Here is a 27,643-nt window from a genome sequence, read left to right on the forward strand (position 1 = left end):
TTCAAAATACTTTTGCTGGTTTATAAATCACTAAACGGTTTAGGGCCAAAATACATTTCTGATCTGCTACAAAACTATGAACCACCCAGACCTCTCAGGTCGTCTGGGGACAGGTCTGCTTGTTGTCCCCAGAGTCAGAACTAAACAGGGGGAAGCAGCGTTTAGTTTTACGCTCCACATATCTGGAACAAACTCCCAGAAAACTGCAGGTCTGCTGCAACTCTCAGTTCTTTTAAATCAAGGCTGAAGACCTTTCTTTTTGATGTTGCCTTTCTTTAAAGATTTGTTAATTTCTTATACTGCACTGTAAATTTTATTCTCGTATTTTATATATTTTTAATCTTTTAATCATTTTTACTTTAAATTGCCCTGCTGCTGAAATGTGCTATACAAATAAAGCTGCCATGCCTTGCCTTGCTCTCTTTTGATTTGACATTAATCTTCCTGAGATTTACTGTTTTCTCCTCTCTTGTGAATAATCATACTTGTGTATGTCAATAAAATACAAGAGGACATAAACTGACTTCTACAAATAATAAAATATGTCTTTTTTATAGTCATTTGTCTTTAGAGAACATTTGAACCAGTCTGATGCCCCTATTGGAAAAAATGTCTTTGCATGATTGACACTTCATGGTCAGCTGTGGCTTTGGCACACATAACTTAAAGACCAGTCAAATAAGCAAACTTAACCACGGCTGCAAAGTTTCCAAACCAGTTTTGCCATCCTGAATAACCAAAGGGCAGAGGAGTTTCATGAATCTAACCCAATCACAAAGCCCTGTCACTGAGGTTATCGCTTGTGTTGTCCTCGGGTCAAATTTGACCCGCTTTCAAAGTTTGTTATTTCAGAAATATGGGTTTCTTAACAACCAAATTGCCCCAAAATAACTTGGATGCATGCATGTACGTTGGATGGAACCCATACACCATACACATCCATGTTCTTCGCAGGTAAGAGTAATGATTACTTCCATTGAATTTTGGTTGTTTTATTTAATTTCATGGCATTTGAAAAAACTTTTTTTAATGGTTTCAAAACAGCATCCTGACCAAACGTTGACATAAACCAGCCACCTCTGATATTATATATATATAGCTATATATATAGCTATATATATATATACATATATATATATATATACATATATATATATATATTAGTCAAAATAATTCATAATATCTGCTTTTTTCAAACTCAAAAATGAGGTATAATGTCATGTTATTAGGTTTATTGACCACGATTTTTTTTTTTTTTTTAAGCGTTGAAAAGAGGGACAAAAACGTAGCCAAAAGCATAAAAAAGCGTCAAAAAAGTCAGAAACAGTTCCAAAAAAACGCATTTTTCAATTTTGACCCGGAATGACAAGTTCATGGACGACAACACAAGGGTTAAGAAGCTAACAAAACAACACAATGCATTAGTATTATTATTCCTTCCTAACAAAAATAAGTAACTTCCGAGTTTTTGTCCACTGTTAGATTGTTTGCATACTATAAGAAGAAGAAATAACTGAATTTTGTACGAACACAATATTGTTCATGTCCTTCAAAAAACACTAGTGACCAAATTTTCCTTCAGTCTTTTGTTGGAATGTTGGGAACATCTTGTGGGTAAACTAAAGTGTAATGACTTTTTCCCTTTTCTTATTTTCTTCCACAAACTGACATTAAAGATCAAGTGTGTACAGGAGAGTCAACATGAAGCGTTTTCTTAAAAATGTAGTGCAGGAAGTGCTGAAATGTAACCATTTTACAATAAAAAATGTCAAGGAAATTTACCAAAAGCCAGTAAAACATGCTGTATGAAGAGCAGCAGGACATTCCCCTGAACCTGACAGAATATGATTTATTAATTCATACATATAAGAATTTAACCCTTTCAGTTTCCTACAAAATGTATTTTTGAATAACTTGCTGGTTATTATTAATATGACTGTGTAATTTGACCAGGGGCGGTTCTACATTGAATTACACCCAGGCGAGACCCCTCTCAAGTGCTCCCCTATACAAATATAATAATAATAATATATATATATGTGCCAAAAATATATACAATCAGATATATACAAAATTTAACAAGAGAAGAGAGCAACAATAATATAAAATATTAAGAATAATATGCAAATAAAATATAGAATAAATATTCTAAATCTCAAATCTTTCAACTCAGGATAGGATTGGAGATGAAAAGTTTAACTGACACATAACCGCGATCAGCTTCGTGGGTGCTCAGTATTAGCGGAGTACCGGTATCGGCCGGAGTAACGGTATCGGCGCCTATGCCCAGCAACCCGTTCGACCCAGAGGTGAACTGTTCCCCACTCCCCCCTCCCCTTGTCACACAGCTCTCTGTGCACGGTACCTTCTCAGCAAGCAGGGGCGCCAATTTGCCAATTCTCCACACGGTGAAATGATAGATAATACAGTAGAAAACCGCTTCGAGGATTTTTTTTTTTTAAGTGCTCGTGCCGCCCCCCATGTGTCATGAAAAAATGCCGCCCCAGGCGGATGCCCGGTTCGCCCGTGCCAAAAGCCGCCACTGAATTTGACACTGTAATTTAAAGTAATTTAGAGAAAATAGAGAGTTCAATTTGTAAAGTAGGTGAGTACATACTCGTAATGTTTTAAGACAGAACTAGGCGATGAAATACTTGTTCAGTGGAAAAATAGACTAGAGTGTAGGTTGATGAGTTCATAAGCAGCCGTTTATATCCTTGGGAGTTTCTTGGAGAGAGTTGCAAAAGTTCTTTATCTGACAGAGATTGTGTTACTGTATACCAACAAATACTACTGAAACTAAATTGATGAAATTAAAATCATTTCTTTATTTAATATGGAAAAGTAAAGGTGCCATTTCATAGAAGAGTTAGGGCCAGCTGAAGTGAACGGGGTGTAGTTGGCAAGTCATTTTAACATGTAGGCGGATGAGGAAGGGTGGAATGGGTGGGGTAGGAGGTTGTAGGGACAGGTAGGGCTTCAGAGGGAAATCTTTAGTAATACAGTAAATGTTAAAATGACTTGTCTGTCCTCTGTAGCCAGCTGGACGTCTTAGACCTCCTTGTTGGTCCGAGTCCACCAATTCCTTGTGATCTTGTTTGTAAGTTCCTGGAAGAAATGGATGATGTTCTTCTTTTTCTTTGGCTCAATGACTTCCTGCTGGAGCTCGGAGGAAGCATGCGCAGCGGCGAGGATTTGTATCACCTGCTGGGCGATCAGCATACAGTAGGCTTGTATGGAGGCCTCGTACTTCTTCGATGACTCTTCCCAGTCAGGGGCAGTTGAGTCGCCGCTTTGGACCTTGATCATTGTACCCATTCCCCAGGATGCCGGAGGGAAGATGAGCGATGTCATCAGGCGCTTTACGGCTTCCTCGACGAATACGTACACCTGCTCGGTGGGCGTGATGACACCAACAGACTGTCTTGTCGGCTGGCTGAGTTCTGAATCGGACCACGCCTTTCTGCCGGGAGCCAGCGACCTAGGAGCACTCTGTACCTGTTCGTCAAACATGCTAGCGAGCTTGTCTGCCAGCAGCTTAGAGAAGGTGAACAGCTTGTCCTGGCTGATCAGCTTTTCCAGCCCGGTCAATGCTGCGTCGTCACCCCGGACGCTGCTGTCGTCTTGTTTCAACGACTGCTCCGTTTCATCCAGGAAAGACTTCACCACGCCTGCCATGCTGTTGACCACGGACTCAGATAAACCAGTCGCTGTGCTGTGGAAGCTCTGAATCCCACCGCCCTCCTGGGTGTCCTGAATAACACTTCCCTTCTGGGTGTCCTCAGCTTTGTCATCACTGTTGGAACCAATGTTGTCATCACCATTTCTGCTGGAAAGAAGATCAGACAACACCCTCCTGGCCTCTTCCTTTTCGTCCTCCCTCAGTTTGTCTGAAGCCTTTTTGTAGGAGTTATAAAACTTCCGCATCGTCTTCTGCAAATTGGTTTTAAGCGCCACGGCTGTGGAGACAATACGTTTCTCAGACACGGTGGTGTTTTCAGACCGTTGCCATGGGAAGGTCCATTTCCTTGGCTGTGGCTCCGACAATTGTTTTACACTGTTTAACACAGTGTCCAACATATCTGAGGCCACTGAGTCCACGTCGGGCTCATGCGTGATGGCCCTTCCCTTGAAACAATACGGGGAAAACATGAGCATTGACCTCAGGAGGAATCCCTTCAGTATATGCAGGCAGATACCTCGAAACCTGCTGCATGAAAGTTCTTTGACAACCTCCTCAGGGGACACAGTCATCGGATAAGTTATTGCCTTGTCCTGAAGAGGCGATCCGTCTCCGTCTCCGTCTCCGACTTCAGATTTTGCCTCCTGGGGTCTTTTATCCTTTGGGCTATTTTTAAAGGCTTCTTTTACTTTGCTGGTGCAGCTCTGAAGTTTCTCATGAAGGTACCACCAGCAGCTGCAGCAGTACAAGTCCAAATCTAACTCTTTCAAAGATCTTTTTTCTGTCTCTTCCCTGGTCCGTTTTAACAATTGAATTTTCATGGCGATGTGTTTTAGGATTCTGCTAACAGGGCCTTCTGTCAGCTCTGGACAGGTGTCCAAGCTTTGAACGATAGCTGACATCACCTCCCCTGTTGCCGGATCCAAAAAACTTTCGATGTCTTGCCATGATCCACACTCAAAGAGGGCCCCGTCTACAAAGCTCACAGACTTTTTTGAGGCAGACCTGACATCTGCCGCCTGCTCCTGGCCCTGGTCCACCTGCTGCGCCACTTCTCCCAGCATGCTACCGGCTGACATTTGGGAGGCAGACCTACCCAAATAAAGAAAGAAACAGTTATTAATAAGTTGAATCACACTTGGAAGTTTTCTTAATGATAGTACTAATCGCATATTTGCCCAGTGCTCCACACAGTAACCTCAATCAAAGCAAAAATATGAGCAGAAATGTCTCTTTTAGGGATTAACAATTAACAATTATTTTCATTATCGAGTAACCTTTGGATTACTTGATTAATTGTCTATAGTAATAAAAGTCTATCGAATAAAGCAGGAAAAAGTGAGAAACTTTAAAAACTTCCCTGAGGCCAAAGAGACATCTTTAAATTGCAAGTTTTGTCTGACCAACAGTACAAAATATATAAAAACTATATAACATGTACAAAATTAATCTTAAATAATGTAAAACAGAAAACAAATGAACTAATTTTCTGTTACAAACAACAGTTTTTTTACCCAAAAAATTAATCGATACGTTATTTCAGCAGTATTCTCTTTTCATCAGCAAAAGAAGACTCTACGGGAAGAAATGTCTTGTTTCCCTGTTAACTAAATCAGCTGTCTGATCCACAGACACTCCTGCTGTTGTTAAGTATTAATATACACACTGTAGAGGCCTATTTAGGGATGAGAGGAGGATCTTCTACCTTCTGTCTTTGCCCGGAGTCTCCTCCTCTTTGCTGGGTGAAGCCTCTGAAGAATCTTGGATCTGCAGATGGACCGTCAGGGCTGGGACCAGCACCTGGGACACCAGCTCGGACACCACCCCGATGATCCTCGTAGACACCTGGGCCAGGTGAGTCTGTGTCAGCTGGAAGGAAAAAGCACAGTGTAATACCGCCTGTAGGCTACTGGAGACATTTAATGCCAGCTTCTGTGTTCTAATTCTAAACAAGTGAAAACAAAGTGAAACCCTTAAGGTTTTATCATATGACTTATGATTTATCATGGTTAAAATGAACTGGTTATATTAGAAACCAGTGCCCTAATATTGCAAATTAAAAAGGCAAAATAAAGCACTTAAATTCAGAGATTTATGGCAGCCAGAGTTCATATAAGGCTTTTTTTTTTTTTTAAACAAATGTTTATTATATTACAAACGTTTTTTTAGGACTGATTCAAGTTTTTTCCAGATCGTATTTAGCTCTTATTCTGTTTAATCATTTAATTTTAGGCTGTTGCGCCATATGCTGCTGAATGGATTCAAAGAAAAAAAATAGAACGTCTAAACTTTGGACATTTTGGTTTGAATTATTTTCTGTTAAACAATAACCAAATGTAACCAAAGCTATAAACTATGCTTACTTTTTGTATGAGTAAAGATGTGTTCAGCGGGAACCAGACTTTCTGCCAAGAAAGCACTACGAGATAACAGGTGTGTTTTGTGCAGAGGTAAAGTGACGTTAAGTTAGCTAGCTAGCTAGCAGGACTGTCAGTACATAGCTAGCTAGCTATATCTATGACAGGTAGCTAGCAGGTAACTTACTGGTTCTCTCATCCTGTCCCGTATGGTCTCCCACTGTCGGTCGTCCAGGCTGTTGATAAAGGAGGAGAGGATGTTGAAGCAGATATCCTTCTCCTCCTCCTCTTCCTCCTCCTTCCTCTCGCTCAGCACTCTCTCTGCCACGAATCGTAACGCCGCGGCCCGGTCCTCATTACGGGGTCTCGGCGAGTCAGGGCCCGCGCCTCGACTCACACTAGTCTCCGTTTCTCCGTAGCCCTCCATTATGTCTTCAACTGTCCAGACAAAGTACGCGAGGGGAGGTGCTCGTGCTGGATACTGACTAGCTAAATATTGAACTTAATCACAGCAGACTGCTGTTCGTGTCTCGTTTAAACCCGATAGTCAATGTTGTTTTTGTTTAGTTTTAAACGCATGACCTTTCCATAACCGTAACGTAACAACGTTATTATTGTAACCATGACAACACTAAACCATAATTATTTCTTTAAACCTAAACAATTCAAACCAAATAGCATTGTCATCATAAAACTGACGAGGCAATGTGCAAAACATATTGATTCACATATTCATTCACTGCTTTTGTTGCCAAAGCTAGGCTATACTAGCCAACATATTTACCTGGCTACAAAGTGGATATCACTTTAAAAGTATGACAATTTTTAAGAAGTCTACTGTTCATACATCATGGAAGCTATTAAATGCTGTTTAAAAATACATGCTTATCTATTTTTTAGTAAGGCCGTTAGTTCCTGTTTTTTTCTTCTTAAAAATCAACCAAGCCTTTTTTATGTCCTAAAATTATCATTTACAGAACATATTATTGGAAAAATTACAAGCAAATGAGTAGGAAACCTATAAAACATAGCCTATGTTTCCAAAGGTTATAACATAGCCTACCTTAAGTGAATAGGCCTACAGCACCATCCTCTTTAATTGTTAAATTCACAATATTTGTAGGCCTATGTATGAATTGCTTCATCGTGTTACTCAGTGGCAGAAAAGGGAACGTCATGGTGCTGTTCATGTGTTTTTCTGGATTTTAGCTGTAAATGCTTCATGTTGCATAGCCTAATAAAATAAGAAAGGGAAAGTCATACCAGTGTAATTCACCCACACAAGCTGTTACCATCCTTACAACAAAAGCCTTGAAAGCAGAAGGCAGGGAAAATGTACAAAGGAGTATAGAGAGGAGTTGAGTTTGAATGTTAAAAGAGCAATATGTTCACTCACAGCCTCTTCGCTCCCGTTCATGCACGGCTTCCAGACCAGCGAGTCGTTACTGAACTGCACCTTGTAGGTATGCACCACGTTCCAACTGTGTGTGAACAAGACACATATAGTTAGTAGGCCTACATGTCATTTCGCATGTAATACACAGAGTAACCTTGCAAAGAGAGCTTGGGTCCAAAATAAGACCCCCATGTACCATTAGGGAAAACAAGCATCACATCATGCATTTATCCATTTTTCAAATTTACAGGATTAATCATAAACATTACCTGAGCTTCAGGGAAATAAAAATAAGGATGATAGAGGGAAGCCTGGTATTTATGTGTCTTAAGATAGGCCTATACCAAAATATACAGTGCAGGAAAAGTGCAGTGCTGACTTTTAGCTTTAATTTAAAGGCCAGATGAATAGTATTGGGAAGCTGTTCATTTTAGCAAGTGTTAAAAGACTTTTGAGAGGGATATCACATTGAAGGAGTGCTTCAAAAGTGAACATCTCTGCAAAACTACATTTCCCAGTGTTCACTGTGACCGTGTATGAACTTTAACCTTCTGTACTGACCTCCAGATGGAGCTGCGACCCTGCAGGATGACACCGATGAAGCGAGTCAGTCGCAGAGCGTCGACCTCCAGCCACTGCATCTTGTCTCTGTACTGAGCACACCAGCCTCCATCGTAGATATCACCGTCCTCTACTCCAGACTGCAACACACACACACACACGCATGCACACACGCACGCGCACACACGCGCACACACACACACACACACACACACACACACACACACACACACACACTCACACACAGTCACACACACACACATGTACACACATACACACACACACACACACACACACACACACACACACACACACACACACACAGTGATACTGTTGCTCTGTAGATAGCATGTAACAGATAAAGTTGTTGGTTTGCTGTTAGTCTGTGTGGTTACCTGAATGTTGAGTCGGCCGCGGTGAGGGCCCAGGCCTCTACGCTTATAGGATGACGCTCTCAGCTGGTTGTCTTTTACCTTCAGTGACTCCAGACCCAGTGGAGGACATTCTGAGACAGTCAACAGGGATTTACTCACATTTTGAATATTACAGTATTATACCATGACAGGAGAAGGCAGAGCAGTTCCAGAGGTAAAACTCTAGTACTTTTGCACAGAAAGTGTTAAAAGACCAGCTGTTAGAGCATGACATTCAGTCAAGACAGAAGATTATTGTCCATGTTGAATGATACCGAATTTATTGTTAAGTAAAGCTTCAAATTCCATCTTACATTGGGGGTAAAACGCATGGAACCAGCATCTCAATCCACTTTGCTCCTCTGTATCACACAGTATATGCACGTTTGCACACCCACCCCGGACAAGTGCACTACCCTATCCCACCTATAGTGTTCTATTTATTTACAAATGTACATACTGTAACTACACTTATACATAGCCATATTCTACTGCTCTTTATACTATTCATCCTGCAGATACACTTATTCTTATAATGTTACTGTTTCTGCACTACAATGGTACTGTTACCACACTGCACATAGCTGTACATATCTGTCTACATGGTTCATACTGAATATCCATATTTATTCAGTTTTTCTTATAATATATTCAGTTAATACACTGCATATATCTATATTATTTTTACTACTATTATAATGTTGCTGCTACTACATTGCACATATCTGTACATGTTGTTCATACATTGTTCATATTACATAGACATATTTATTCTGCTCTTATAAGGTAACGGCTAATACATTGCACATATTTATATTTAATTTATATTACTCTAAACCACCTTCTGTAAACCAACTGTGTACTACTGTCTACACTGCACTATATTTCTTGTCCTGTCTATGCACCACCTATCTATACCTTTCTATACTTTGTATATCACGTTGCACTTTTCTGCTCGTTTTGCACTTCTGGTTGGACGCAGACTGCATTTCGTTGTCGTTGTACTTGTACTCTGCACAATGACAATACAGTTGAATCTAATCTATATGTACTGCAGTTATACAAACACATACACTCACATGTACATACTTATTTAATATTGAACGTAGAAACATTTCACCTTGTGAGAGCTCAGAGTTCACAAGATCAATTCTCAAAAGCATGTGAGAACAAATCAAATCATTCAAAAGACAAGAAAGGAAAAACAGCTTTGTCCATTTATGACTTGAGATATTTTAATGTTATATAATCCGCATGAATTATATAACAATAAAGGAGACACATTTTATCAATGTATCAAATGACAGGTGACAGATTAAAAGAAAAGATGAACAAATGAGTGTAGAAACTTACATACAGGATATGAAGCCTCGCTGAATGTGTGATGAGTATGAACGTTATGTAAATCATATGCTATGGCCATTATAATCACCAAATCTCAACACATCTGAACACCTGTTGGTGATTTCAGAGAGATGTGTGAGACAGCACTCTCCACCACTATTATCAAAAACATCAAATGAGGGACTCCTTTATGTTTTTACTTAGATTTGGACTTGTAATTGAGTATTTTTCATATTGAGGTATTGCAACTTTTACTTAAACCTATAGTGCGTAGTTTCTGCCGCCCCCCTGAGGAATTCTAAGTAATGTCAACAAAGCTGTTGGCGCTTCCACATGATACAAGCCTTCCGTGACCGCGCACCGCGCAGTAGCCAAGGAGGACACGGAGGATTAAAAAAAACATGATGGACTCTTCGAGTTTCTGCACGCGAAAGTCGCCGGACACCACAATCTTCTGAACATAGCCATACTGAGAAATTCAGAGAGAGTTGTGTGGAGCTGATAGTTTTAATTAGCTTTGTAGCAACTCATTTGACAATGGCTTGAATGTAACGGACGTTTATTAATATCAAAAAGCTAAAGCTGAAACAGGTCTTCTAACACTGATGGATTTACAAAGCCAGCCGAGGAAGCAAATTGAAAGAGATGTAAAAAGGACAGCAGGAAATAAAGAAAGCACAACTCTCTTGCAGAGGGTGACATGTCTTTAAACTTGTTTAGGGTCCTCTGCTGCTGTATTAACAGCTCAGACAGACTCTCATTGTATGGAGGGTTCAGCTCAGTTCAAACGGCCTCTTCCTGCCAGGGAGCTTTCCTGGCTGTTAAAAAGTCTCAGGCCAAGATATAGAAGCAGTGTAAATAAATGCTAAATGTAGGTGGCCTTTTCCTATAAAGAGCATTCCCCCCTTTTGCCTTGTGGTCCAGCTGGATCTCTGTTGAGCTGCGTGTGACTCTTAAAAAGTAATTTATATATTTTTTTGTTGTTTTTTTTTTGCGGTTGACCGTAGGGATTTCTGCCCAACCACAAACTTCTGAAACAACTAAAGCTGAGCCAGAGAGTAAAGCAGTCCACAACCCAGCTGATTATCTGGGTGAATAAAGTCCACAAGGAGAAAAAAAAAAATGAAGATTGTATGTATGTTCTGGGGCAAGACCTTTAAGCACATAGTGGTCCTGAAATGCAAACAGAAAAATAGTTTTTTGGAGGAGAGGAACTTTATCTGCCTGAAACTGAGGGAATTGCCTTTTCATTAGACTAGTAGTGAGGTTTATATAAGTAACCCTGTCTCTCCTGTCTATCTCAGTTTTCACATCCACTTCCCCCACACCCTTTTTCACTTCCTTTTGCCTTCTTTCCTCTCTTTGAAAGAAGCACAAGAGGAAGATGCGTCCCGAGATGCCTCATCAGAGAAACATCCCCCACCGAGTCTAATCTCCCTGGATTCCTCCACATGACCTTTTGGCTTCATGATTCAAAGAATGCTTTTGGTCAATATTTAGGCTTTAAAGAAGTTTTAATTGTGCAAAATGCAAGTGAGTCAAACTCATAACTAAGCAACGTCCGTTTAAATGTATCATATTGCCGTAACACCACCTGTAAAATCATCATCAAATGATGGGAATTGGTGGCCTATCCCATTTGCCTTAAAGAAAACTAGAGCCCGACTGATATATCGGCGGGCCGATATTATCGGCCGATATTAGGTATTTTCCAAACTATCGGTATCGGCATTTATAATGGCCGATAAATGAATATTTAAAAAATAAAATAAAAACGGACGAAACACCCTTCAACCACGTCATGAGTGTTGGCGCTGCATAGTTTGTCCACCAGAGGGCGCTCTACAACGTCACTGTTGGCAACGCTCGTGTTTAACCCTTTAAGTTTCATATCTTAAGTTTGTATTTTTATACATTTTATTTATCAGAACTTTAATATATTCTGATGTTCCTCTGTTCTGTTGTGACAATAAAACAAAGAAGTTTATTTTTTAACTGCATTATCATATTATTTTAGTGAGGACTCATAAATAAATAAAATTATGTTAGGGAAATCTGGCCGATATATCGGAATATCAGATTTTTAAATCACCAAATATTTGTATCGATATCAGCCTTAAAAATCCTTTATCGGTCGGGCTCTAAAGAAAACATACAATATCAAACAATTAACAAATCACTTGTTCCATGCCAAACCTTCCACTATATTTATATTTGAATTTGATTAGACGATCTCGAGATAGCCATCAAACAATCTCCTTGGATTAGGGAGTAAATGTTTAAACTCATCACCATTCAAGTTTCTTCTTAAATGGATGGTGAGTATTAAGCTTTTCTTCATTTCGTGCTTGCAGGATTTCAAACTTCTGGCTCAGGAGGTGAAGTTCGTCATACCTGTTGTGCTGTATGGGACCACCCACCAAATCAAATTTTCCACTTTCTTTCATCAAAATAACAGTTGACATCTCACACAGACAGGAAATGATGAACACAACTGGAAGCAAACTTAACATACAGTACACGGCAAATTGAAAAGACACTTAACTCAATTTGGAAACTTTGTGAGTGTTAATAGATTTTCTTTCATGACAAAACCAAGAAACTGGCTGTTAGGTCATTTGATATTCTTAAAAAGAACAAAACTAAACATGTTCTTCACTTAGTCAGATAGGAAGAGGTTCTATTATCAGTTTCTACTTTCACACTTTTACTTACTTTCCCAACATGGCAACTTTTCCGGCGTAATTCCCAGCCCAGCCCAGTACACACACACACACACACACACACACACACACACACACACACACACGCACACACACACACACACACACACACACACACACACACACAGTTTTCTTTGAGTCTGTGCAGTCTGCTTGGTCTACCAGCTGTTTTCTGTATATGCCTTTGTTAAGTGTGTGTGTGTGTACAAAGAGTCTTGTATATAAGTATATGCATGCATGTGTGTGTGTGTGTGTGTGTGTGTGTGTGTGTGTGTGTGTGTGTGTGTGTGCTTGTTTAACTATTCGTGGGGTCCAAAAACCGGGAGTCCAGTATACTTGTGGGGTCCCGACAGCTTTGTGGGGCCAAAATGCTGGACCCCACAAGTTTAAAGGGCTGTTTGAGGGTTAAGACTTGGTTTTAGGATTAGGGATATAATTAGGTTATGGTTAGGCTGAGGGTAAGGGTTAAGGTTAGGCATTTAGTTGTGTTGGTTAAGGTTAGGGTAAGGGGCTAGGGAATGCAGTATGTCAATGGCGGGTCCCCACAAAGATAGTGCCACAAACCTGTGTGTGTGTGTGTGTGTGTGTGTGTGTGTGTGTGTGTGTGTGTTACAGTAACTGTGGAGGCAAAACATCTACCCCTTCAATGTTTATCATGTACTCTAAGGTCAGGACTTGAATGTCCTTTTAAACATAGTACAAAGCAGTTTAAGTCTGTGTGCATGTGGGAGAAAGGTACCAAAAGAGAGACTGGAGAGAAGCATACAGAGAAAAGACAAAGGTGGACGAATAGGAAATCAACAAAAAAAAACAGGACATGAGACATTTACAATGTCTGCAGAGGCCGGTAAATAAAGATATGGGAGATCTTTGTGGCCAGTAAGCTCTCTGATCACCCTCACATGAAGCTGCTCCCAGTCTTCTCATCAAGGGTTTATTAGAGTCTGTGCTTTCAGTAGTGAAGCAGCAGATTCTGCAGCGTTGTGGAGATAGGTCTGGCGACTACAGGTTTAGATATACAGTATTCACTGCCTCAGCAAGGGATCCATATGGTATTTATATGGTGTGTTTGATGCTTTCCTGGGTGAGTTTGCCTCAACTGACAATTCAGTGTGTACCAGTGATCTCCACATTTCATATAAACTATTATATGTTGGTGAAGAAATTATTAATGGTTGAAAAATCACCTGTGACCACTTGAATTGTCCTGACACAGTAAACCCCATAAAGTTAGTGAAAGCACTTCAAACTGTTCTGCCACTAATGTCTGACCCTTGTCTGATTGATACTGTAGACATCAGTGCTTACGCCCATACATACGTGGGACTGTCTCCGTGGCCACTGATTGGCTCACACTGTGTTTGATCTGAGGTTTGGCTTTCTTAACAACCTTCGGCTTCTTGGTGATGAGTTTGGTTTTCTTCGGGATCGTTTTGGGCTTCTTCGCTACCTTAACGCTCCTGGTGGACCTTCTTTCTACAAGAATGCAAACCATTTCATACATAGAAAACGTTAACATGTTGAATAGCATTACTTCAGACTGGGAATTAGTCAGTACAGTACACCAAGAAGAACCATTTTGCATTAAATAGCAAATGCACCCGCGCCCATCTTTGTGCCCATGGGCGTGCTGGTCTTACAGGGAGGTGTGTTCAGGTGCATTGTTGCCGTATTGATATCTTGAGGCAGCGGAAAGTGATCGCGCCATGGACCAACAAAAACCTGGTCTAAAGTCAATAGCGCAGCATTCCATTGTTATTTAAACAGCGAATTAGTATAATGCGCCTAGACTTAGCACAGCGCGCGCACACAAATGCTTGTTACACACTATGCTTGTTACACACACACATGGACGCGCAGCAGCACACAAACATGTAAAAGATTACAAATAGAAATATTACGGTGCAAATCCGCCATCATAATAGCAATGTGCCAAGGTCCAAATGCACCTGGCTTTTAAAGGGAATGGGAGATGACACTGATTGGTTTATTGCATGTTACGCCCAAAACACACCTATGAATTAATGAAGACACTAAGTACAACCCTTTTGAACCATGCGCCCGGCGCACGGACCCTTTTTTCCGCCGTCAAACTAGCAAAAGTGGATTTGAACACGCCCTAAACGCTCCTGCGCCAGGCGCTTCACGCCGTGCGCTTAGATTATTAAAACAGAGCCCTAGGTGTTTCTAGTCTTTATGCTAAATTAACCATCTGCTGCCTCTGGCTTCATATTTAATGGACATATATAAGCAAAGCACCAATCTTTTTATCTAACTCTTGGCAAGAAATAATGAGGGTATTTTCCTAAAATTTTGAACAACTCCCATGGGTTGGAAAGTTCTTTATTTACCACCAACAGAGGACACCATGGAGAGCCACAGCAAGCAGCAAAGAAAACCTGAGACTGGATTCATGTAAATGCTGCTGAGCTGGAGAGTTTTTTGGCTGTAGATACTTACATGTATTTACATTATAGCCATTTGGCTGCAGCCGCAGCTTCAATGAGTGTACAGTCGAATCACTGCCTACATGGATAACATCACATTGGTCGGTTTTGAGGAGTATGAGGGGTCTTGTTCTTTTTTTTTTTTTATCTGAGCCATCACAGCCCATCTGGTTTTAATCAGCAAAAAAAAACACACACACAGCTAAAATGTCTCACTGCACACAGGGTAGAATGTGGAACATCCTCCCCCAACCCTCGGACACTGACTCTCTGACCGCAGATATGCGGAGCCCACAGAGCTCTCTTTACACTTTGAAAATCTGAGTCTTTGAGGAACCCTGAAAGATTCTTAGACTTGTTATTTAAAACCTGAGTCATTAACTATAACTAACACCAATGGGTCATGGATCTTTGGAACCTTTGACATACAGGGGGTTTGGTCTGATGAGTAAAAAAAATGTATTCCCCAAACTCCCCCAGTTTGTAGATTTATTATATCTGTTTTCTAACGATGCAAACTAATCAACAGTCCTGGTTAATTTGTTCTCAGGGGAGGTTACATTATGTTTGTTTGCAGAGTAACACATGAATGTAGGCTACACTTGAAATTTGAACTTCAACAGCATGGCTGTTTCTGGGAAAAGTAATTAGACACATGTAAAACCAGTAAACAATTAGTCATGTTGTTAAAAAGTAGGTTAGCACAACTGGCCTTATGCAGATCTTTCCAATCAAGTACAAATAATAATGTAAAACTGTTTTAGGGATCCATTTGATCACTCATTATTGAATACCACAGACACACAGCACATTTTCACATTAATGATGTGGTTTCATAGTGGGTAAAACAAACAAAACGTATAATCTACTCACCTAATTCCAAAGGACCTTCTTCTTCTTCTGTCTCTTTTATGGACACTGCTGTCTCCGCTGTCTTACCATTGTCTTCAGTCAGATGTTTAGTAGTTGGAGTGCTTTTGGGAGGTTTATCTGTTGATTGTGAAGCTGTGAGTCTTGTGGTGGGAACCTCGGTTACGTTTGTTTTCCTTGCAGGAGAAAGGCTCTCAGTTGTAGGGAAAGCTGGATCTGAATCAACGGTGGAGCTCACTGTAGTCGTGTCATTAGCAGTTCTGGCTGAAATGAGGATAAATGATCCACAATGCAGAAATAAGAACAGAGTGATGTGCAGAGCTCCTGCCATAGTATCTCTTCCATGCAGAAACCCCTCTGACACCAAACACTCATTCAACCTCCCTGACCTACCGCTCTGCAACACGGTCAAGTCACCCACAATGCAAAAAAACAACTTCCAGTCACAGATTGAAAAAATAAAAGCTGTGTTGTAAGCCGTGGTGGAAGAAGTATTCAGATCCTTTACTTAAGTAAAAGTGCTAATACCATACTGTAAAAATACTCTGTTATAAGTAAAGGTCCTGCATTGAAAATGTTAGTTAAGTAAAATGATGTAAGTAAGTAAATAGGTATTATCATTATTTATCAAAATGTACTTAAAGTATTAAAAGTAAAAGTACTCAAGACAGAGAAATCCTCACATTTTAGAAACTGGAAAAGAGCAAAACAGATCAATGTTTAATCGTCTAATCATTTCAGCTGTAGGTTACTTGGAGGCCGTTATATTGTTGGGTAGTTTAATTAAATATTAAAACATTGTATGTTATAAACATCGTGTGGTTTGTGTGCAAAAATCCTAATTTGTAAAGTAACTAGTAACTAAAGCTGTCAGATGAATGTAGTGGAGTAAAAAGGACAGTATTTCTCTCTGAATGTAGCGGAGTAGAAGTAGAAAGTGGCATGAAAAGTAAAGTACAACTACCAAAAATGTTTACTTAAGTACAGTACTTGAGTAAATGTACTTAGTTACATTCCACCACTGGTTGTAAGTTCTGCGTTGTGTTTTGTTTTGTTGCTAATTTTTCCGCTTCTGTGCTGTTTTGTGCCAAGTTTTGTTTTGGTTGCGTTGTCTTCCTTTTTGTTTCTTTGTATTTAAAAAAAAAGCCTTTTTAAGCAAATGTAGCTCAGCGTATTCTTTCAGGAAGACTTCTAATAACTTCAATCACCTCTCTCTCTTCCTAAAACTAATCAGCTGTTTTGAGGGGTTCACTTTTCAGTAAACCGACCAGAATTGGCCAAGAAATTCATGAGCCAATCACAGCATGACATGCTGCTTTATATGTCTTCTCTCTGCTGTCAGTTGTCATTTCAGGCAAACGTACAACCCTCCTCCTCCCCTTCCACCTCTGGTCATCGTCACCCACGGCGCCCTGAGTCCCCTTCCGGCAGACAGCTCCTTCGGTCCGGTCTTCGGATTCCTTCGCCACCATCACCAGTGTCTGGACTCCATCGGGGGGGATATGTCTTGGCTTCTCTAACCCTTACAAATTATTTTTATAACGGTGGAGTCTAATCTCCAAAGACTCATTACAGTACATTTTATATTATGCATATGTACAATAAACCTTTGTATATCTGCAACGAAGTCTCTCCTGATTGAATTGAGGGCAGGGGACAAAAATAGCCTTTTGGCTAATTCTGGCATTTTTAACCCATGTAAAGTCATGCGTTTTATTAATTTGCACTGTCCCCTTTCATAAATAAACTGAATTGAATAAATAATATAATAAATAGCAGTGAGGAATAAGAATGTTTAAATAAAAAGTAGAGTTGAAACAATTAGTTAACCAACAGAAAAGAAATTGCAACTGTACTAGCAAGATTTGCTGCTTTTCTTTGTGAGGTTTGATACCAAACTGAATTATTCAGGTGGTTGGATAAATCATGGAATTTGAAGGTGCCACCTTTGGCTCTGGAAAATTCTAACAAGCATTTCTCACCATTTTCTGACAAAACCAGAAACTCGAGAAAATAATCAGGTGATTAACCAATAATAAAAATGATTGTTGGTTGCAGCCCTAAAACGTAGGATTGTTTTCACCCGTAAAGTACAATACATAAAGCCACATGTAAGGAATGCAAGCCATTTAAAAAAAAAAAAAGTCTTACAATTTGTTCCTTGCAATGTCAGCTGGATATGGCAAGGTGGAGAATTCACCAACCCTCAGGTTACTTAAATCAACATGTCATTTTCTTATCCTTCACCATTATAATAAGGAACAGAAATCACTTGTTGGTCTAACACATAGACAGGTAATCCTGGTAGCTGAATTTCCAAGCTCACGATTCTAGTATAAAATTGACCTAAAAGGTTAACTGCCATTTTTTTTGCTTCTGATTAGCAGTTATTCAGTCTCCTTTTTAAGAGCACATTTTATAAAAGGTGACAACAGATGCAGCAGAAATGCAAAGTCAGTAGCTGACACTTTCAAACTCTTAAACATACTAGGTAAAAGTTACAAATCCATGCTTTTATTTTGAATGCGTAATCAAAATCCTGGCATCAGTCTTGCTGACTAACTTCACACTCTGAGCTGCTGTACTAACAACCATCCGACCAGAGTTTATTCAGGGATCAAACTCGGTCAACTCCTCATCTCTCCATCTTTCTGTTACACAGAGGCAGCATGCATGACTGAGCATTTAGTTATTCAGAGTTAAGTTTACAGTCCCATAAAATGTTGTTTTGTAATGAAGAAAATCTTTTCATATTCTCTGATTGGATAATATTCCGGTTCTCCAACACCACAGGTCAACACAACGTAAAAGGTGCTTTCTTCTGTTCTGGTTAAATAGCTTTAATGGCACAGACGAGATATAATAACGGGAAATACATACATCCAGCAAGTTATAGAAACTTGAAATATTAAGTCTCATTCCAAATGTATGTACAGTGTGGGAACAAAATGCCTTACAATGACTTTGTTATTACATTTAATGGATTATGTGGTTCTCCATGTAGAACTACATTTCAGAAAAAAATATATCTAGAAGAATTTTACAGTGATGCCATTCAATTCTAGTTAGAAATTCAAAAAAAAAGAAGGAAAAAAAAAAAAAGACAACAACACACTACTTAACCAGGTCTTCTTGGAAAAAACTTCACAGAAATGTAAATTTAAAAAAAATAAAACATATTTACAAAAGAGTGAAAATTTTAAAAACTGAGTCTAGTAGCTACACTCCTCACCCCCCCCCCCCATGGTAAAAGAACAGCACCCGTGCTAATGGAAACATGCAGCTGAATAGGTAAAACCTAGAGTTGGGCATTGAGGAACCGATTCCTACTCGTTTCAAAAATTACGATTCCATTCCATCGTTTCTTTATTGGAATCGTTTGGAGGATTTGGTCTCAAATCTGATCATGGGTTCCAAATTTAACATGCGTGACTTTTGGTTTCCGTAGCGGCCAGGCGCTTGTTGTGTTGCAGCCTTGGAGCACAGTAAGCGGTAAGTGTGGCTTTAGTTTACGTTGAAAAAGCCCGGTAAAGCTGCAACCCACCATTGAATCAAAATAAAACCTTCCTCTTATTTGTGAAAATAAGCATGTGACCCGTTTCAACTCCAGCCTTCGAAGAATCGGAATAGATAAGAACCGGAATCGAAAGGAAGAATTGTTAAAATCCACACAATGCCCAACCCTAGTAAAACCTATGGTGTCATTGAGATTGTCAACATGTATACCAAAACCTCAAGTTCACAGTGACCTGAAATAGAGAGAGTCACCCAGTGCTGTGAAAAGACAAAGACCAAACAAAACGGGCAGAGCAGTGTCCAGGAGTGAGGCGAGCAGCTGCTGGGTGACGAACGGCCAGTCTCAGTTTGGAAATCAAACACCTCAAGGCTTCCAGAGCTTCAGCAGACCGTCCTCGCTGTAGGAGGCGATGAGGTTCTGATGGGGGTGGTGGGCGATGCCAATCACATCCTTCTCGTGTACCTGGAGGGACAAAGGACATATGGTTTAAAAATTACGGACGCCATATAGCCGAAAACTCAAAAAGACTATTCGCTATTTTAAGTTAGCAAAATGCAGATCTAGAAATGATTTCATTTAACTAATTTAATAACCTGTCTGTACACTTACAAAGTTCTCAATGCTTCAGTTTACATGTAGGGATCCTCATTATGCTACCGTGGAAGTGTGGTGCTATTTTGAGCCTTGTTAGTGGTGTAGAAATAGAGATTTCTTTTTACTTAACCCATGCCCCGACGACTAGCGTTATAAGCTAATTAGCGGTTTGGGCTAAAACTGGTCACATTCAATTAGCATGAAAACAAATCCCAGAGAACGGTCGACTCGTTAATCATGTGTTATTAACCCCTAGCTTCATTTTGCGCCGGATTTTTCCTTTAAGTTACAAAACCGGAGCAACAAAGTAATAAATGTCTTACTAGCAGAATTAAGGTACTTAATAAAAGGTAAAATTACTGGTATTTTTTTATTGGAATTGTTTTTGTATTATTATAACAGTGCGAGTGTTCAATGTTCCATGCTTTTTGAAAGAAAAACACTTATTGCTGGCAATTCATATCTATGTTCTCATCCTTGCATAAGAATATAGAGCGGGTTTGATTGTGTCTCATGTTATGACATGTTTTATCCGTTAAGGCCGTTTCATGGTTCTGAGGAGGCTCCACGCAGCGCTTTCGCCGAAGCCTACGTAGTGACCTGATGTTTATACTTGTGCGCTGGTGTGTGTCGAGCCGGCATGTGTGTGTGTGTGTGTGTGGAGTGGGTGATAGAGCGAGGGAGACGTGAGAGAGTGACGGCGATTAGCTTCGGAGCGAGTAGCGACTCTAGAGTCATAGCGAGAGAAACAAAGTGTCTCCTCCTGTGCTTTCTGACCACGGTGGGAAATCTGGAGCAGGAGAAGTTAACCCTCTCCTTGATTTCATGTTGTGTATGGAGAAGGAGAACCAGGATATGAAGAACCAGGGGGGGGAATGCAACGATGCCAAGCCGCGGCCGAGCGACGTGTAGTTAAAGTTTGAGAGGCTACGGTGTAGGGTCCGGCGTAGACGCAGAGGGGTCTGCGGGGGTACGCCCCTGATTCGACGCAGAAGCATAAAACGGCCTTTACACCGTGAATGTTGAACTTTAGCTAACAAAATGTGCAAATTGAATCGTAATCGCAATATCTGGCAGAAGAATCGCAATTAGATTTTTTCCACCAAATCGTTCAGCCCTAGAACCTAAAAAAAAAAAAAATGTTGTAATTATTTATCTGACGTAAACCATGAATGAATGAATGAATCATTGTGCCAAATGTGAAGAGATTCCCTCAAGGCGTTCCTGAGAGATCGTGTTCACACGTATGGGGGCAACCCGAAAACATAATGCCTCTGGCCACGGCTACCGCTGGCACGGAGGCAAGAAGAAAAAAATAAGTTAAGCGACTTGTGGAGAACTTGGGTTTCCTCTAGACAGGCCAAATACAGCAATGATCATAAATGATTAATTTATTTGTATTTGTCCAAGCTTGTTTATAAAGTCATGTATTAAAAAACAAGCAAGGGGGGTGTGGAAGGAAGACAAAAGAACTCCAAGACATGAACCAAAACTTAACAGTCCGTTTGTTTTGCAGCAGAAGCAGAGGAGGGAATGTGATATTTTCGGACACTTTGATGTGAGCTCCTGAGAGCAGTCACGTACCGTCAGCGTTCTCTCCAGCTTGCCGGTGACGGTGCTGAAGCAGTAGAGCACAAAGTCTTCACCCACGCAGTAGATCCACTCGCCGCGGGGCGACAGAGTGCAGCACACAAAGTCACCTCCTTCCCTCTTACCGGAGCTGAAACTCCTCACGATCTGCAGGGCACAGGGGCGCGCACACGCACACACAGACACACACACACACACACACACACACGTTAAAAAGGCAGGCAGGTTCAGTTTCATAAGCAAACAACAAACACGCTCAAAATAGCTACACGTTTATTGCTCAGTATTTTAGAGATAAAACACTGGGTTCAAAATGACTGACCTTGTTTTAAAACCAGATTAAAAAATAAATAAAAAATGTTTATGTAATGGCTCATGAGCCTATTTCAGCACCCTGCTGTCGCTCCTAACAGCACTTAGGGAGCTACACTGTGCTCTGATGAGCTGATTTGATTGGAACTGACCTGTCCCTGCATGTTCATGATGACCACCGTGTTGGAGCGGTTACACACGACAAAATGCTCCGGGTTCTTGGGCAGCTGGATGACGTTGTTGACTGTGATGTCGGTGCCGGCTGACGTGCCCAGAGGCTTGAAGGTGTTGGAGCACTCGGTGGTCTTTATGTTCCACATCTGGAGCAGGTCGAACACAGGGGGACGAGACACTGGTCAGACACACATGCTCTCAAGATAACACAGCTTACGCACAGGCACATTAATACCATTAAGACCTTAAAGGAAAAATCCGGAACAAAATGAACCTAGGGGTTAATAACACATGATTACCGAGTCGACCCTTCTCTGGGATTTGTTTTCATGCTAATTGAATGTGACCGGTTTTAGCCCAAACCGCTAATTAGCTTATAACGCTAGTCATCGGGGCATGGGTTAAGTAAAAAGAAATCTCTATTTCTACACCACTAACAAGGCTCAAAATAGCACCACACTTCCACGGTAGCATAATGAGGGTCCCTACATGTAAACTGAAGCATTGAGAACTTTGTAAGTGTACAGACAGGTTATTAAAAAAAAAGAGTTGAACGCCGTGTAACCAGTAACATAGGTCGTCTTTCAACTGGTCGTGACTGGTTTCCCAAGATGCCGCCGGCCTGTATACGTGAACGGTATTGTCTTTATAAACTGTCTGTACACTTACAAAGTTCTCAATGCTTTGGTTTACATGTAGGGATCCTCATTATGCTACCGTGGAAGTGTGGTGCTATGTTGAGCCTTGTTAGTGGTATAGAAATAGAGATTTCTTTTTACTTAACCCATGCCACGACAACTAGCGTTATAAGCTAATTAGCGGTTTGGGCTAAAACTGGTCACATTCAATTAGCATGAAAACAAATCCCAGAGAACGGTCGACTCGGTAATCATGTGTTATTAACCCCTAGCTTCATTTTGCGCCGGATTTGTCCTTTAACTGCGTAGCTGCAAAAGACATCTTATTTTTGCAGCGGCTTCTCTCACCTTGACTGTGCCGTCCGAGGAAGCACTGATGATGTGGTGACCGTCTGGAGTGAAGGTGGCCTCGTTCACAAATGAGGTGTGGCCGCGGAATTCCTTAAGAGTTTTACCTGACTTCAGTCCATGGATTCTTCAGCAAAAAAAGAAGAATTAAATGCATGTCAGTAAAGACCACTGTTGTGTCACCAACTGGAAGAATTCATTGTTAAGTTTTTTTGGGAGTTCGGAGGAAGAGGGTGAAGGCGTTTGGCAAGAAGTGAGTTTACCTGATTATCTGGTCGAAAGAGGCGCTGAGGATCTGGCTGCTGTCTTTACAGAAACTGACGCATGTTACTCCTTTACTGTGGGCGCGCTCAAACCTCCTCAGACACTGACCGCTCTGGATCTTCCACACCTAGACACACAAATTATTACTTTTTTTACTTCCATAGGTCAATGTCCAATAAACACATCTGTTTGTACAACAGAAAAGCAAAAAGAATACATTGGAAATAAGTGGATTTTTATATTGGAGGACTACTTATATTTCATGATACCATTTACATCGCGATTTTCAGGGTTTTTACACCTCGTTGAAACAACGAACCATACATACCATTGCTGTTTAAATACCAGCTGTCATACGTCTATTTAAAACATAAAACGTCCCTGCATAAACCCTGATGGGTACAAGTTTTCTTTTAAGACATAGCGCTATAATCCATGTGTACTAGAGGAAGAACCTGCTGCGCAAATGTTTCTAGCAGTAATGTTTCTTGTCTACCTTAATCTTCCCATCCTGGGCTCCGGTGGCCAACATCTCTGTGTCCCGACTGAAGCCCATACACAACACAGCATCGTCCATCATCATGAGGTTATCCTGAGCCTGGTACTTCAGATCCTGTAGGACACAAATAATGCACGCAATTATTTCAAGTCGGCACAAGTCATTTTGAAATGATAAAAAGTCAATGTAGCTATATATTTAACCACACAGTAAATCAGGTTGATGTGCCTTTATTTAGCATTAAGCTACCTTTCTGATTTTGCCGGTGGTGAAGTTCCAGACCTCGATGAAGCCGTCCACAGAGCCAGTGACCAGATACTGACCATCAGGGGAGAACCGTGAACACTCCACATGAGATTTCTGTCCGAACTGTGCAGGGAAGAAAAAGAAGTCAAGTCAGAAGACTTTAGGCATTTAAATCATAAAAATGTATTGTATCTCCTGGCAGAGCTATATCAAAATGACAGTATGCTTGGCTGAATGCAGTTTGGAACAGTGAAGCAGCCCATTAATGTTGCTTTCAACGATCCGTATCTTGGGACAGTGTGGGTACCTTGATCTGTCTGCTGAGCTGGGTGGGGAAGCGCTCCTCCTCAACATCTTTAACGGCAGCTTTACCCCTGAACAAATCGATAGTCATGCCAGGAGGCAGGAGGCCCTGATGCTGCTGCCACTTCAGAGACTGAATGAGGAGAATGAAGATCAAAATCATCAGCAGCACTTTATTTGAATGGTAGCATAACTTTCACGGCAAAGATTAACCAAGATCAAGAAAGACGACGTTGTGGACGTCCATATAGTTGCTGGTGCAGGACAAAAAAATGTATATTCAAAGAAAGTGAGTTAAGTCCACACAACAGCTGAATGCTCCGGAAAAAATATTTTGCAAAGAAGGCACACACAACGTTTCGGCTGATAATTCGGCCTTCCACACCTGAGGAAGGCCTAACTGTGGGCATTCAGCTGCTGTGCGGACTTCACTCACTTTCTTTGAAGATTAATCAAGAGGCACAAGTATGCAAATATGTTGCAACTATGTCAGGATTAAGATACAAATTAGTTATCTTATGGTGAGTCTCTTATTAAGGAATTACACTCATCACATCTGGGTGTTTCTGGATCACTTACCTGTCCCAGCAGAGCCATGAGACGAGAGGGCGGCACTACGCTGACCTCCCCTGCCAGGGCCTGGGCGATGGCCGCTCTGCGCTTTTCCTTACTGCTGCCATCTGGGTACGCCTGGACATCAAGAAACACAAATATCAGAAATGCCGCACAACTGTAATATGTCTTTCAGATGTTATCTTTATGCAACATTTGCAGCTGGAGGTATTTTGAAGCCAAAAGCAAAATGAACAGCCAGACCAACTGATCCTAAAATGATTTGATGGATGGATGAATAAAGATTGCATCTTGTCACACGTTTGGTTTGGACTCACCTCTCTGGGATCGAAGTAAGAGCGAGCCAACAGGTTCTCCAGGTGGATGTATCTCTCTGGCTGGGTCTGTTTCAGCATGATCATGGGGTCAGTCTGCCTGAGGAGGGAACGGGCTGCACCCAACTCTCTCAACTCGATCAGCTCTAACACCACCTGTTCAGGAAACACAGACATTCATATTTAGAGGACATGTGACTTCAGGCATGATCCACCAGGTCCTTTTCACTGAAACATCTGTTGACATGGGACAACAGCAAAACAAATGCAGGGTCTTTTTTTTTTTTTTTTTTATCTCAAAACCGATAAACTAATACATCTTGATTAAGAAAGGAGTAGCGAGAACAATGCATTAAACAAACTGCCTCCTTGAGTAAAAACCAACAGGAATCACGTTTAATTCTGTAAAGAAACGAAATGGGACAACAATCACGCGTAAAACAACAACACTACACAAAGACCAAGGAGGAGACAATATTAAGCAATCATACCTGGTGAATTAAGTTCATGAAGTTGGGGAAAAAAAGACAGACTAGAGAGAAAATAAAAGGAGCCCATCATATGTCACCTCAAGACAAGCTTATTATGGATGCACTGGGGAATGCAGGAGGATATCAAAATGTAAAGTGGACAATGAGAGAAGCTGTAGACAACAATTTATCCAAAACCTCACCTGTTCATAAAGGTCTATCAGGGTCTTATCTGGCAGCTTGAGGGACTGGATGGCTTGCAGGACAGTATCCCAGTGGCCGCTGTTTATGTCTGCCACAAAGCTCTCGATACTATCCACAGTGTTCAGAGACACGGTGGTCTCCTCCTGCAGGGCGACTAGAGTCCGCTGGAGATTATTTTCTTTTAAGTACTGCATAATCAGACGGATCACGCTGTGGAAAACACAAGACATTTGGATAAACAAATATTGCAAGATAGCTTAGCTGAAGCTATTCAAATTACAATGTGTTGATGTATTGGATAAGGAGTCATAGTTTGAGGTTAGTGGATAATTTAACAACAGTAACATAACTAACAATCAATTGATTTTTGCTGCTTAAGTTTGAATAGTTTACTTCCCCGGTCAGAGCAGAGTCTGGTGGCAACTGGCAGTGTAACGTTAGCTAATGCTAACTTATTCTAACTCCCATATTTGAGTTGTTTATTCCATTGCTATGCAATGAAAATACAACATGAGGATAATGTAATACTTCAAATATCAGAGCAACACTTCGGACTGAAATTACCGCTAAAAAAAAAAAAAAACATCTTCTACGGGGGTGACTGTAAGATTAGCTTGTTAGCTTAGCTCAGGAAGCTAATGCTAACGGATTGCAGCAAAGGATGAGACAGGCCTCTTTGACGGACAATGTTATCAAATGCGGAGTTATTAGCAGGCAATTCATTATAGAAATTACCCTTCTTTCAGATAAATTAACTTGACTACTTACTCTGCGGATTCCACCTCCAGAGACATGATTATTTATCTCAAATTAGCAGCCACAAGACACTCTTGAGCCTGCAGGAGAAGCAAGACACGCAGGACACGCAAACACGGAAGTACTGGGGGGGAGTTAGGGACCTTCAAAATAAAACGCTCAGTGTGTGGAGGTGGTATTTTGGGATATAACAAACTAGACCGTACTGTATAAAATACAAAACGGACAGTTAAATAGGATTTTCTTTTCGAGTTGACTTACAAAAAAGGCTCACAAAATTATGATTGAGAGCATTACATGCCTATAATACAAATAAATCATATGTAATAAATACAACTTAATGTACTATTGTGTAGGCTACTTTACAGTATATGTCAATTCTTTCACTTGATGTCAGTTATATTCAATTTCATTGAACTCCATATATTCATCCATCCACAATAATAACCTTTGTGGTGGCTATAATGTTATAAGGTCATTCAGTATTATACACCTGTCCAGGGACCAACAAGGGTCCTTGAAGAGGCAACAATGGTCAGCAGCAGGATGTCTGCTAGAAATTAGTTGAACAAGAGAATATACCAGAATCAGATCTTGCCTTTATGAAGTCAAAGCATGGATAGGTTTGTGTTCCCTGGTACTCTGTCCATAAGAGGACCTATACAGTGATTCTTATGAGCCTCATACGCATTAGTGTGCCCAGCAGTTCCCATCTGCTTTAATGCTATTCCTTGGTTGTTTCCAGGATGATCAACAGGGGGCGCTATCTGCACAGCTATGACTCAGAGGCCCTCTTGACTCTCTTCTCTCCGCCAGTGAAGGTCTTTCAAGGTTACGATGATGCTCAGAGCAGCACCACTTCAGTCTGCAGCCCCACGGCCTGGGATGGATTGTTTTTGGCAATCATGACATAATCCCTCAGCGAGCCTCATCCACGTTGGAAATTAATTTGGCACCAAGAACACACCAGACCTCCTTTGGTTTCATTTGCCTTTGCAGATGGATAAATGTATCGGGAAGCAATGAGCAGGATGTGGAGAGGAGGAGT

The 27,643-nt window shown here is 40.8% G+C and overlaps 2 protein-coding genes across 3 annotated transcripts in view; both read right to left on the reverse strand.

The window, feature by feature from the left end:
• LOC144524063 (putative carboxypeptidase X1) overlaps positions 1-16,194 on the reverse strand; it is a 33,948-nt gene extending 17,754 nt beyond the window's left edge. The window contains exons 1-4 of one of the 2 annotated variants that reach the window (XM_078260037.1): positions 15,797-16,194; positions 8,392-8,501; positions 7,997-8,136; positions 7,436-7,520 (exon numbers count right to left, since the gene is read on the reverse strand). In XM_078260037.1, coding sequence (XP_078116163.1) covers positions 7,436-7,520; positions 7,997-8,136; positions 8,392-8,501; positions 15,797-16,124 — 663 coding nt within the window. In that variant the 5' untranslated portion in view covers positions 16,125-16,194. Of the gene's footprint in view, positions 1-2,591; positions 4,775-5,387; positions 5,552-6,226; positions 6,276-7,435; positions 7,521-7,996; positions 8,137-8,391; positions 8,502-15,796 lie in introns of those variants that run through there. The other variant, XM_078260038.1, reaches the window with a different exon arrangement.
• A 2,298-nt stretch (positions 16,195-18,492) lies between these two features.
• On the reverse strand, positions 18,493-26,716 carry smu1a (SMU1 DNA replication regulator and spliceosomal factor a). The gene is made up of 12 exons (XM_078260039.1): positions 26,608-26,716; positions 25,839-26,049; positions 25,169-25,321; positions 24,858-24,968; positions 24,283-24,411; positions 23,979-24,098; positions 23,727-23,843; positions 23,230-23,357; positions 22,967-23,093; positions 21,959-22,126; positions 21,489-21,641; positions 18,493-19,772 (listed from the first exon to the last, which is right to left on the reverse strand). Exons 1-12 carry the CDS (start codon positions 26,631-26,633, stop codon positions 19,674-19,676), a joined length of 1,542 nt encoding a protein of 513 aa, XP_078116165.1. The 5' UTR covers positions 26,634-26,716; the 3' UTR covers positions 18,493-19,673.
• Positions 26,717-27,643: the final 927 nt, after the last annotated feature.

The sequence above is a fragment of the Sander vitreus genome, chromosome 10 (genome assembly GCF_031162955.1).
Source record: "Sander vitreus isolate 19-12246 chromosome 10, sanVit1, whole genome shotgun sequence".
Classification (NCBI taxonomy): domain Eukaryota; kingdom Metazoa; phylum Chordata; class Actinopteri; order Perciformes; family Percidae; genus Sander; species Sander vitreus.

Excerpts from the sequence above, each read along its gene's own strand:
- smu1a (XM_078260039.1), bottom strand. The coding sequence starts at position 26,633 with ATGTCTCTGGAGGTGGAATCCGCAGA. Across the intron at positions 24,969-25,168 it reads CTTACTTCGATCCCAGAGAG|GCGTACCCAGATGGCAGCAG; the intron begins GTGAGTCCAAAC and ends CTTGATGTCCAG. Across the intron at positions 21,642-21,958 it reads TCATGAACATGCAGGGACAG|ATCGTGAGGAGTTTCAGCTC; the intron begins GTCAGTTCCAAT and ends TGTGCCCTGCAG.